General features: G+C 36.3%; 1 protein-coding gene across 6 annotated transcripts in view; it reads right to left on the bottom strand.

Moving 5' to 3' along the window:
• ERC1 (ELKS/RAB6-interacting/CAST family member 1) overlaps window positions 1-13798 on the bottom strand; it is a 296218-nt gene that overhangs the window by 90038 nt on the left and 192382 nt on the right. The window contains exon 16 of one of the 6 annotated variants that reach the window (XM_075159339.1): window positions 8740-12416. The exons of the other annotated variants lie outside the window; for them this stretch is intronic. Coding sequence (XP_075015440.1) covers window positions 12353-12416 — 64 coding nt within the window. The 3' untranslated portion in view covers window positions 8740-12352. Of the gene's footprint in view, window positions 1-8739; window positions 12417-13798 lie in introns of those variants that run through there. 6 annotated transcript variants of the gene reach the window in all.

Genomic DNA, 13798 nt, shown 5'->3' with positions numbered 1-13798 from the left:
TGCACAAAAACGTGAACATTTTATTGCTAGGTTAGTGTTCAGTGGAGTTTCGTGAGCACCAGATACAGTGTAAAGGAGGAATTGGGGGGGGGGGGGCGGGCAGGACCAGACGGGTCAGCACTTAAGCCTGCTGTGCAGTCGGAACACAACTCGTCATGTTTCTGAGAAGGTATTTTCAGTCTTTGCCTGTACACTGCAGAGCACAGCTTCATTCATACAATAAAGTATAATGAGAAATTGCACGTGAAGTTTAAAATGCTTCTTAAAGGGGGTTTTACTGAATCATAACATCGAGAGGAACTCGTCTGTTTATTTTCATTCTCATATATTTCAACAAGGCCTAAACAACTGTGTGAAGAACATGGTTAATTATAATATTCAGAGAGAAAGAATTTTTTTTTTTTTAAGATTCTCTGTATGGTTTTGTTTTCCTTGACCTGCTGCAGAAGGCACAAATAAAGAAACAGTATTATAGTGCTCTGGCATCTCAAATAGTTTTACGTACTTAAAGGCTTAAAGAAAACCTTCACTGACTTATGAGAAAAATATATGAGAAAAAGTAGTTGTATATTCATTTCAGAGCTCAGAAACTTTATAAAGTAACTTGGCTAAGGTCAAATTGCACACCTAGAAAAACTTATGAATGCCATTTAGAACAACTACATTTCAGTCTTGCCATTCTGGACCATCTTATTTATAAAAAACAAAAAGACAAACAGGAAAAAATTCAAAGAGTAGTAACAAAATGATAGTGTATTTGTAAAACCAAAGTCTAAGCCTGGGAAAAATTCCAAAGTAAGTTTGGCCATGGACCAGGCCATACCCTTACAGTTCACAGGTGCACGGCACAGAGAAACACTAGTGGCTCTGAATACAGATCAGCACATGGCATGAATTATTAGGAACATCAACACAGTTTAATCATCCTTCTCTCAATCAGGCTGCTTTTTAACCTCAGAATTCTTACTTGTGTGATCATAGTTTCTCTCTTTTGTACCTTTTCTACATGTATATGAAATCCTGTTGTAAGGAGCAAGATAATAAAGAAGAGAAATGGAAGAGTCAGTTAGCATCTTGCCCTGTATCATGTAAATAATACCTAAGGGCCTAACTGAAACCTGTTTCCCAAACCCAGGAGAAGTTGATAAGCATGATATGGAAAACAAAGCTTTTTAAAAAAAAAAAAAAAAATTTCACCACTTCTACAAATATTCTTGATTAAACAGTATAAAGACCATCCTGTCCCTTTATCTTTGATAAGAAAACTGTGCCCTTCTCATAGCATTTTAATTTTTCAATTATAAGCCACGCACTGAAATTTTAAGCTGAATCTCTGTAAGTTTTTGCATTTACTTTTATAATTGACAACTTTAAAAGTTATAAATGAGTTATATCACAATAGCCCATTTATTCACTAACGCAATGCATTTAGTGCACACTTTCATTCACAAAACTGGCTTTCCACATATCATTTGTTAAAATTCATAATTTTGCTCCTTAGCTAACACTGACCAAAATTTGCAGGATTAGAAGGTGGTTCTGGAATAATGGAACACCCAGCCTTGTGCGAGCAGGAGAAGACTATTTCAGCAATTGGTCAATGAAACCAGAACTCACTCCCAAACAAATTTAAGGACAACTACAAAGCTTAGTAACTATAGAAAAACTCAAAAACTCATTCAAAGCTAGCTGCTTCTTAAGTATGATTACAATAACAGTCAAAAAGACAAGAAACATAAATGAGTTTATTGTAACTGTGAAATACAGTGGGAAAATATTTGTGCATGTGCCTGTTATAATTCTGTGAATTTTCACTGAAAAGACATTCAAGGACAAAATTATCTAGCAAAACCAGAAAAAAAGTTCAAATGACATTAGGAATCTACTCTTCTTTGTTAAATAATAATGTGCTTAAATTACATAGGAACAAAACTTTTTTTTTTTTAAAAAGTAATGTAGTTCAGTTATGGAACAAGCTATCAAATACATTGTAGCATCCTCAAAGTAGAAGGTGAAAATTAAGAGTCATCTACTAGCAATGTTTTAGGAATAAATTATTCTTCCACAATATGGAAAAGAAACAAGTCCATTAAAAGACCCTTTCAGCCTCTGTGATTATGACTCACCTACGGTATGGAAGTGGCTTGACTGCAAGTGTTTTGGAATTAATCATTCCAAAGCTTTTAGGAAGGTATGTGATCTGAAATGTCATGAGAACAATGACTCCTAATGCCAATGAGCCTGGGAAGCACTTTGTTCCTGAATGAGAAGCACAGGACCTTGACTGAGAACATGACTCTTTAGAGGGGCAAGAAGAGATGACAGAAGTTCAACTGAAACTATGAGGTCTTGCATAGAATATGTTTATGATGGCAAATTTGGGGATATTAATACATTCGGCATCACTTCAAGATGACCTCTATCAGTGCTGAGAAGCTGTCTGACCAGACTGCAGTCTTGTCTCTCTAATCGATGCTGATGGGAATTGTAATAATTCAGTTGTTCTTGGTGCCTGCTCTGGAATTCCATTGCCCAAATAATGGTATCTAATGCCACATTAGCTGTCCTAGGATACAAGAGAAAAGAAGCCAGCAATGTGACACAGAATTTATGGAAGATCCATGCCTTTCTGAAGAGGCACTTGGAGGTCCAGCGGGATAATCCAGTACACCTGAAATGGCAACAGACTTCTAGGTTCAGACAACGCAGTGCTGTTCTCCTTAGAACCAACAATTAAGCGATCAACAGGTGTCTCAGAGCAAGAAATGAGCTCCTTTCTTTTCCAATGTATATCTTGTGCATAGAATGGTGGAAGTCTTCAAAAATGCTGGAGTGAAACGTAAATCAGAGATGGTCACTGGTAGGCAGAGAACAAGGTTGTGAAGGCCAACCAAATAAGGAGGAGAAATGAAGACGTGAGGAACAGATAACATGGGAAAGACGGGAAAGAACCTAGCTGTGTATCTCTTGGTCTCTGTCCTATTCAAAACAATTTTCTATCATGAACAAGAAAACTAATTTTAATATTGCCCTTTAAACAATACTTTAACAACTGTCCTTTATTGATTTGCAATGGAATATAAACTGTATTTATGGCAAAAAAAAAAATCTCATTTCCTAGCAAATGAAATCTTACATTGGAGTGCAAGATACAGTTAAACGACTTGAGTGTGGTCTGGAGGTCACTCTGCTACGAGCAACCCAGGTGATTTTTCATGCCATTTAAATTTTTCCGTGCTGAGTTTTTCTTATCCCTGAATAAGATAAATACTTATTTTTTTCAGAGGAGTATTTTGAGAATTAACATGGCATTTGTAATTGCTTTAACATTCACGGATGGAAAGTGCTATATAATATGAAGTATCATAAAGAGAACTGAATGCCACAGCATAAACTGAAACTATAGAAGGCTGCATAATTAAAAAAAAAAAAATCTATTCCTAGAAGTATTTTAAGGTCACGTGGAGACAAGTTATTGTATCCTACTTTGATCAGCAAACTCCTCTTGTCCATTAAAGGTGTAGGTGTGTATTTCCAAGTCCCAGCAGACTGCCAACGAGTTCAGCTGGAAGAGCTGAGAAGTTAGGTAATGAAATACTTCCACTAAACTATCCTAACTCTTACCTCAAATCAAAACAGATATTTAAGACATAAACTAGAAAAATGTGCGAATGCAGTGCATGAATTGCAAAGAGGAATGTGATATTTTGTGTGTGTTCCTTCAGTTAATATTTTTAAAAGACTTTTTCTAAGACTTGTAGGATTTCCTTGGGAATAGAGCAACTGAAAAGGGTAGATTTTGTCCTTCACAATGCATGTTCCAGACCAGCCATATCAGCATATAGAATGGCGATGAAACTTTAACTGAAAATCTGTGACTGTTGGTCATGAGGAGTCAAATTTTCCATCTTTTCCAAGCAGGCATTTCCTGATGATGGTCTGCTGATTTATGTACAACTGCTTCAAAAATTACTTGGCAGTGGGAACAGGGGGTAGAGCAACTCTGAAAGAAGAGTTGAGGGTTTTATTCCATGCCTCATACTATAACCTGACAGTTCTTAAACAAGTATTCCTACCTTGCAAATACATTAAATTATCATTAAATCACTCATCTGTAAGAAACTTGCAAAGCTTATCTGAATCTACAGAAAATTAACTATACTTATTTATAAAATAAAACGACCCATACTCTAGGCAGGTCAAACAAAACACAAGCAATGCATGCACACTGCACACACGTGAGTTTCTGCACCAGGAAAAAGTGTAAGAGCAATTAGGTGTACACTAAAAAGCATGTATGTCATTATTAGGACTCACTGGTGTGACTAAAGAGTTACTTACTACACTATTTACATCGTAATTCCACATTGCTATTTTATCAGTTAGTGAAACAGAAAATGAAACCAGAACCGAGATCTATTAAAAGATAATGCATCTCCCATGTATGGGAATAAAGCTTTTACGTTATTCGTATCACTGAGATGAAAATCAGGTAGTTGCCCAGTGTAATTTCGGTCCTTCTAAAACTAGTTTCATTAAAGGTCTACAAGTTCTGTTTCACAAACAGGTAACAAAAGAAGAATTTCTTACACTTAAATACAACTAAGTTGCATTGAAAGCACGTTTGTAACAAGAAATTCAGCATTTGTATAAATAATGTACTTGAGACAATGGAGATTTATCCATATACATCACAAAGTCTCCCCAAAATGAGGACACAAAATGTGTAAAGAAAGGTGTTGCCAGCTACGGTGTCTCTAGGCATCCCTGACTGTACTTTTCAGCTTCCCACACAGAGGAAGTGGTACACCCGTGCTCCATGTTGTACAGGAGGCAAAAACTACAGCAATTGAGACCACTGGAGTGAAGCCTTGGTGAGAGGTTCCTTAAAGGGGCTGTGCATGACTACAGTGCACGACTCTAGTCCACGGGCTTCCTCTGTTTGAGCCAAATGCAAGGTTGACACCCTCCACAGCTCAGCACCAAACACCTTTTCCATTCTCCAACAGTTTACCTGCATTTCTGCATAAGTGCTGATTTCTTTTGGCCCCAAAGACAGCTTCACCTGCATGGTTTCATTTTTCTGTTTGACACCCTGCTGTTGATTTTCCCTTACTGCACAAAAGAACTTGCTCCAGTGCCTCTTTCACAACTACGTCTTTGTACTAAATGAAAGCCTTAATGATTGTATTCTGATTGTAGAGTTGATTAATTTTGACTTTATTTAATTTGCGACCTTTGCTGAGATCTTTAGGGCTGGGAATTAGAGAGCACACTGTACCACTGTACTTTGGACATTGTGGGTTTGCCAATTTGTTTCATGCCTCATTTGTCACAAAACCTATGAAATTGTAGTCCAAAGCCAGCTTCATATTTTTCAAGGCAAAGCAAAAATGTATTTGTTTTTGTTTTAAATTAACATCTCCTGGTTAAATTAATCTAGTTTTTCAAACTCCAAACCAAAGCCCTCACTAACAATGGGAATCTAGCAAGCAAGACAAATCCAAAGATCAGCTTAGCAAAAGAGAACCGATTGCTTCTCTTCAATTACAGCACTAAAGTGGTAAGATAAGCATACTCAATTTTATGTATAGACATATAATAAGGAAAAAATGAGGATGTAGAAAGGATCTGTATGAGAACACACTAGAAGAGAGAAATAAATGAAGAAGTATGTATCTTATATGCTCAACATCTCCTATTAAACATTTGTATCTCAAACATTAAGATATTTAAAAACTTACAAACCTAGTATCTTCAGATTTTAATTCCTGACATCACTGAAGTTCTGTGGCCGCGGGTGAACGAGTCACTTCATGGTTTTGTTTTCAGTTTACTCCTTTGAAGAACAACTATAGTACTTCTCCGTTTTTATAAAAAGGAAGACTTTGACATGTAAGATCTTTCAATGAAATGAACTAAACTGCAAAGTACTTTATTAATAGTTGCATTATTAATATTTTTGAAGAAAAAGTGGCTAGCTGAGGTCATAAAGGCTTTCTCCAAATATCAGAAGATATCCTTGGCATTCTTTATAACCTAACCAGACCTAACCTTTACAGATTTCCTGTCTATTGAGGGCTTGAAAGGCAGCAAGAATATTGCAGCTACCTTGAACCAACAAATGGAACAATGTTTACTTCTTTCAATAAAATAAAGTTTCCTTAGCATGAAAAATACTCAAAATGGATTACCTCCTAGAGAAAAATTTCTCTTTAGAAATTGAATCTGCAAGCCAATGTCAGTATTAACAGAGAGAACCGAGCCCACGTAATATGTAGAACAAGCTCATGCATATAATATATATATTTTTACACGATACATTTTTGGTTCTTACAGACATTCATTAAGTGAAGTACATGATCTGTGCTGAAAAACCACAAAAACTGCAAGATAACATCCTCCCTATCCTCAATTTCATCTAAACTACCCCCAAAGCACGTTCAACTATATTTAAGCTATTTGTGATATGTTGGCGTAATTTGTCCATAAAAACCTCCAGGGAACAGTATTCTACAGCCTCCCTAGAACCCCTCTGCACTTTATCGAGATAATTTTAAATTCTCATCTTGGTTTCCAAAATACCTGAACACCCATGATGGCATTTTGGCAACACATACCCTTTGGCTTGTTAGCCACTTCATTAATGGACATTTTGAACAGTAGCAGACTTGGGAGACCCCTAAGGAGACCATGTAACACAGGTTTCCATTTTGACAGTGAACTATTAATTATTTTCCAGCTACCTGCTTATTAGCTTTATAGTAATTTAATCAGGAATATAATCCCTACTTTGCTGACAAGACAGTTCTGTGAAACAATGACAGAAATCCTCCTGAGATCAAAACATATTGTATCTACTCTATTACTACGACTTGGCATATGGGGACACCTGGTTAAATTGTCGTGATTTAGTCTCAACAAATTTAGGTTATCTGTTACTTAACACTTTACTATTTTCTAAGCATTTACAAATAATATTTTTTATCATTTACTCCAATAACTTTCTAAGAACTGAAGATAGGCTGATGAAATCCTTGGCTGCTCAAAGCTACTTGCAGTAGTCATCTTTTCACAACAGCATCGGTGGCCTTATATCTTTATTCATGAAATTAAACTAAATGATCAAACTAGTTGATTCTTAGATTGTACAGCAAATACCGGTTACATCATTTAGTTTAACCTCATATGCAAAGCTTGATTCCTACATTACACAGTGGAAATAAACTAGTGTGATCCTTTAGTTTTCAATGTTTTCTTGATATCAATTTTAAAGCTGTAAAATGCTAGCAGACTGAAAAAGAACTATAGGTTTACAGAAAGCTACAGCCCTATCTATTTAGTGCTTGAGGAAGGGCTATAAAAGGGGCTTTAGGGAACAACAAATATGATATTATGTCAAATAATTTTTCAGTCTTCCCTACAATCCTATACATAGTAGCTCTTAGTACCAAGAAAGGTAGTTCTCGTTATCCTGTAATCTGCATAAACTGTAACACTAGGTATTGGACTGGGGAGAAGTGACTCAATAGCAATGACAGGATTATATCTTAAAGAAAGACGCTTTTAGGGTGCTTAGTGTCATCTTTTAGGATTTCTAAATTAACAGTTCTGGTCAATTTTCATGTTTTTAACTCCTGTAATATATAGTCACTTGCGCCGCACACAAGATACCACCAGACAAACCAACAGCTCCCGAATCCTCTCACTATGGAGTTTTCTCAGAAATTCCATAAACTTGCAGATGGTGTTTTTTATTTTGCCTAAAAGAACTTGAAAGTACTGTTTGGGAAGGGAGAAAAACAAAAAGATATACTGAATATTCCCATACAGTATAAAGACAAAGATTGGAGGCACTTCCAACAATTTGACTCATTTCTCCAATTTTTCTTACGCAACTCCCACTTGTTGTCCTCCAGGATTGTAGGAAAGCAATTACTTGCTTCAGAGGTTATTTCTGTAATTAAAGCAAATTGACCTGATTTTCAAAAAAGGAATTTCTGTTCAACTCCAGAAAATAGTCTGAAGTTAGACTTTGCCTTACCTACTCCCCGCAAAGCTACACTGTTATTTTAAAAACAATAAAAGAATGACTCGCATAGGCACAGTGGCCACATGAGCACATCTAACCTTTGAGATCTCCCTCCTTGTATTTTGAACTATGTTGAGGATGTCCGGATGGGATTTACAATGGCTCAAAGCTACTATTGTTCACACTACATTAAATCTACAATATATGCAACGAGATACCATAATATTTTCACTTGGAACTTCTATTAACCCACAACTTGACTGTATCTAATGAAATATGTAGTGCTCACAAAGTTGATTTATATGCATCACTATTTACAGTGCACATTTATAAAAGAGGAAAAAGCACCCTAAGGAACTCACGGTTCTTTTGACTTTAACAGAAAGTAAAAAGTGCCTGATTTGGTTTAGCTCAGTAACACCCCTGGAAGCCCCAGAATCTTATAGTGGATTAGGGATGGCGACAGGAATCACTGATGCAGCTGAAACAGCTAGCATGGGAAATGTACTGTTGCTACCAATCCTGAGCCAAAACACTGCTGCATATTTTAAAACAAAAATCATAGTCATATTTATGTTTGTTGTGAATATAAGTATACAGAAACAATAAAAAAGGCATGCTGAAGACCTGGAAATCTATTTTTGCCAGTGTTGTTGTAGAAATAAGTGGAGTGGAGGATTCATACACCCACGGGAAAATTACACAGATTCTCTTGAACAGATAAACCTTTACTTCTGACAGAAATTCTGAATGTATTTAATTACACAAAGCATATGTTAGAATATAGTAGAACAACGGTGTTTTGTACTGGAAAAGGCATACAGAATTAGCTAGCAGAAGGCAGTATATTGGTGCCCTTAGAGCTATCTTACAATCAATCTGTTTTATACATTAGTCAAAATAAAACCATCACTCTCTCCATTCTTCTACCAGTTTAACGTGGGTTAGCTGAGCAATTATTTCTAGAAAAAAGCATAATTCTTGTTATTCTTTTAGATAAGTGATCTGCATGCAGGTTATGGTAAAAACAAACTTTTTCCAAAGCAACGTCCTTTGGGCAGTAAAGAACATGGGGCGTTAATGACTTCCAAGAAATTATCTTGTGCTGCACCTGCTCTCTAAGTGTGTTTGCAATAATGAACTATCAAACTTGAGAAAAGACAAGAAAAGTATTCATCACTAGAGCTAGGATTGTGTAAGCCTAAAAAAAAATACATTTTAGTACTCTGTGTATGCATGCTAAGATCTCTACTGATGAGATCTTTCATGGCAATTTCTGTAAGAATGCTGTAATCTATTAATAGAAAAGAAAAGCATAACAAAACCTGTGCATTCTTAACACTGAGGCAATATGGTATGTTTTTCACATTCTCACTTGAAAGAGGTCTAATTTCCTTTCACCATCTAGAAAACTACGTTCCAAGAACTACCGAAGGGATCACTTACACTAAAACCCAGTCCCCGGAAAACATATCCAGAAGGAAAAAAAATATCTCCCATGGAAAGGCATGGAAACAAGAGCACAGTGTAGCTAAATTCTCAGGAAGTTAATGACTGGACCTCCTTTTCCCAACTCCTCCCTACAACATTAATAGTCTTAGCAATTACTGTGTGGAACAAACCCCTTTAACACCACCTGGTGCACTTTTCAGCAGTTGGTCTTGCTTCCAGGCCTGTCATGGCTCATTAAAATAGTACAGTACTTTCCCTCTACAAGACTGTTCTCGGGGACCATTGAATTCAAGATAAAATGAGATATGGAGGTTTTATCACAAGACAGAAAGGGACTGTGACATATCGTGCCAAGATTTTAGTATCTGAAAAAGCCACAGAAGAAAAAGCTTTTCAAGGAAGGTGAAGGGTAAAAACAAACCAGTTACAAAAGATAAATATAACTTTCCAATACTTAAAGAAACAGCGTAAACCACAACAATCTAATTCTGTGTGTGCTCATATGGGGCACCTTATTTACATAGGCTTTGCTAAAGGTCCTGCTTCTTTGCTTTGCAGTTTATTCTTCCTGTGAAACTTCGAGATTCAAGTTTAATAGCTCTCTCACCTACGTGAATCATTTGACCGACCAGTTCTGTACTGCTGCCCACAAACAGGCTAAGCTTTTCTGCTTATTTCCAGGATTCAGGACATCGAGGATCAATTGCCCTGAAAACGAAGCGGCAGGCTGTCTCTAATGCTGCCACGACACTGAGTGCCTCAGAAGGCTCGAAGGCTCATTGACAGCGCAGGAGGACAGAAAGGATAACAGGCTTCATTCCTTAATTGCCAAGAGAGAAATAGTGCAAAAGAGATTATGTTTCCTCTCAAGTTTTCACCTGAATTAAAAAATAAGAGCAGAAGCCACCAAATCTGAAGGTAACCAAGATCTACAATTACATTTATGAAAAACCTCATGTTTTATTACAGTGAGGAGTTAAAAAAAAATAATTTTCCTGGCCTTTCAATAAACTTTAGCCTTAAAAAACAATATATCTACATGCTGTATTTCAGCTTTCCTATTGGATTCTGTGTGATTCACTTGGAGATTAACAGCAGTTCCAAGGTCAGTTTATTTCCAATTATTCAAACATAATGTCTGTATTGTCCAATAATCAGAAATGGATTATTTTTCACATATCAGACTACTGCAACTGAACTTTTTACAACTTAAATGTCAAAATTTAACTGGGTGACCATATACAATTAAAATAAACATATATAATGATATATTTTATGCTTGAAAATTAAAAAGGACAAAACAATGGTAATAGGATATCATTGTGTTCATTTTCACTGTGTGCCCTGAAAAAGACATTTTAAAGAAAAAAAATCTAAGCTTATAGAAGAAAAAAGGGACTGACGCAGATGCACTTGTTCAGCTTTGCCCCAGACAGTCAATCCTACGGACATGGAGTGCCCCCTGTGGGATTTTAGCTTATTTAATTTCACACAAAGTAATTATAGGAGGTGCTTTGGTACCATTGCTGCAATCACATGATGGCCTGATATACCAAGTGGCCCATAGACCTTACAGTTCAGTTCAATATGATGAAGAGTTTGCGTTGGGCCTAGAAAACCATACCTTGCAGGTGCAAGCTTAATATATTACTGCTTTGTAGCACTGCCAACAAATGTGAAGTGACTTCAAACTACAGAGACAACTGTTTATACACATAGAACATACATGTACTTCTGCAACTAGGAATCACTTCTCCTCTGAAGAACTGTTGTTAAACCATAAACCACAATTTCTCTAATGACAAAAAAAAAATTCTTTAATTTCCAAGACGACAATTTCTGGTAAGTTGATGGACATTGATTCTTTTTTTTTTTTTTTTTTTTTTGCTGGTTCTGTTCATCATGGGTGACATAGCCTGAAATATTTTTCTTTGGTTAAATTGTTTGCTGCGTTTGAAATTACTTCACACCTCATTTTGGATCAACTGAAATTACTTTTCTGGCAAATAAACTATCTGCCAATTAATCAGTTTCTTTTGGACTACTTTCAATTTCAACCTCATACTCATACCTCCAGACAATACTGCTTTATTGCTGAGAGGATAAACTTTTCAGAAGATAAACAACCTCAGCTTCCACTGACTTAATTTTCAGTTGTGAGTGTTTGTGTGCGCGTGTTTGTATTTTTCTTATCTGATAGCCAGAAAATGAACACGTGGACTTATCAACCATCTACCAAATATTTTTAAGTGACTTGCATATCATGCAGGAAAACCGTAGCAGAGTTAAGGATGAACAGTCTTCCTGCATAGCACTGCCCAGGTCGGCATCTTATTTTTAATAGTAGCCCTCATGTAGCTCTCAGCAGGCCTTCCAACTCCGAGACAAAATAAGGAAGGAATACAATAAACTGCTTCATTAAGCTACACAGGCCTGGTTCATCTCTGATCACTGCCTACACTCTGTATCAAATGAAACACTTATCTGTGTGATGTAATACTTATCTGTATTTATGTAATTAGAGACTACTGTAATAAACATTCAAAAGACCACTCACATAAAGTCACACAAGAAATCAAAAGCCATTTTTTGGCAGCTTGATTTCGAAACATAAATTATGTTCTATTATAACAATTCATTTGTCTGTAATATCCTTGATTATTTTTAAAGAAAAAAGAGGATAGTAAATTATTCTTGGACAAGTAACAATCTTTCTGTTATGCGCCAGCAGGATGAAGGATTCAACTCTGAAGCGCCAATTACATTATGTAAGTCCGCACCCCTTGAATTATAGGGCTAGCAGCAATTGCAATTAGCAAAAGGCAGCATAATTCAGGAAAGGACTGTTGGACAGTTTTCCAGGTCTGTTCAACCCCAAAGCAGACGACTAGGAAGAATCTTCTGGTCCTTCTGACGGTAACAAAAGGCCTGCCTAGTTTAAAAAAAAAAAAAAAAAAAAAAAAAAAGTCTCTTCTCTACATGCAGACACGGTGTCTGTTCCCCTTCCCTATAAGTGCACTGTCCGCTGCTACAGTTTTGGCAATTGCATGAGCTCGGCCCCAGATTAGACTGTTTGTGCTCAGTTATTTTCACACACTGCCAAAATTTGCTGACAACACCAGTAGAAAAAAAAGGGAAAGGAAAACTGGTGATTTTCAACAGTTTATAACTCAGCTCAGCCTAAGCAGGTTTTTATGGGACAAAGAACAGAGATTTCTCTGTAGACAGCACTTTATTCCTGCCTAATTTAAAAGATTTGCTGTGAATGATGGAAACATTAGAACTTCTTAAAGGAAACATAACAAAACAAAAATCCTAGCAGTTCACTAGTATTTTTTTACAGTAGATCATGTTTGGTGATATAAATAGAGAGACCATTATCTACCTCTCTCATAATTATTTACAACAAAGTTTTTTTTTAAAAGAAAATGAAAATATTAAGACTTAAAGGAAGAGGGCTTCAAAATACATAGTATTTCTTTAAGGAGTGAAATTTCTTCCTACGCATTTGTACTATTCTAGTGCCACAGTATTCCCTAAGGAGCGTGAAATGATCTTCTCAGGGTTACAGAGTCAGTAGTAAACACAAGTTCTACTCTAAGAAACAGTATTTTAAATACATATTTTCATTAACATAATATCTAACAACTTCCTATTAAAACCCAGGGGTAACTTTCTGGAGTCCTCTTGTTGCTTTAACACTTTCTTTCAGTCCGTATCTAGAATCTCCTACAGCAGCATCTCCTAAGCTATTTTTCTTGTATGCTCCCCTGCCCCATTAGCTGACTGCAGGGCCAGGCTGTTAAACTTACACCTCTATCAAATCTTAAATTTAATCAGTACTTCTTTTGAGCACCTCAAACTTTTCCCAGTGAAGTATGCCCTAAAACTTGGGAAACAATATTGCTTTACTGTATCTTGGAACAGTATCTGTACAACAGCTATTGTTTTCCATTAAGGATACCAAAACCAGCTAACTGCTTCACAAAATTGACCACTCATTCAGTTACCGTTATTTTTAAGTTGAAATAGCAGGAAACATTTTAACAACATTAGAAACTTTTTGCAAAACTGGAAAACAGATGAGAAGAGTGCTTTTCATAAAAGGCATAGGCTGGGAAAGTAGGGTAACAAAGAACATACTGGAGTTTCTGTATATAAATACAAGACATTTAATTGACTTGTTTGCAACAGAGCCTCATGGTGAGGGTGAGTTTTTGAAGTTTGAAGCAGCTTTGGCAGCTTTATAGAACTTTAAGACAGACCGGCTATGACTAAAACATGTTCAGCTAGTTAACTATACAAACGTAACGT

This window comes from Calonectris borealis, chromosome 1 (genome assembly GCF_964195595.1).
Source record: "Calonectris borealis chromosome 1, bCalBor7.hap1.2, whole genome shotgun sequence".
NCBI classification, from domain to species: domain Eukaryota; kingdom Metazoa; phylum Chordata; class Aves; order Procellariiformes; family Procellariidae; genus Calonectris; species Calonectris borealis.
Note: the sequence above shows the minus strand (reverse complement) of the source record. Positions and strands in the feature narration are given on the sequence as shown.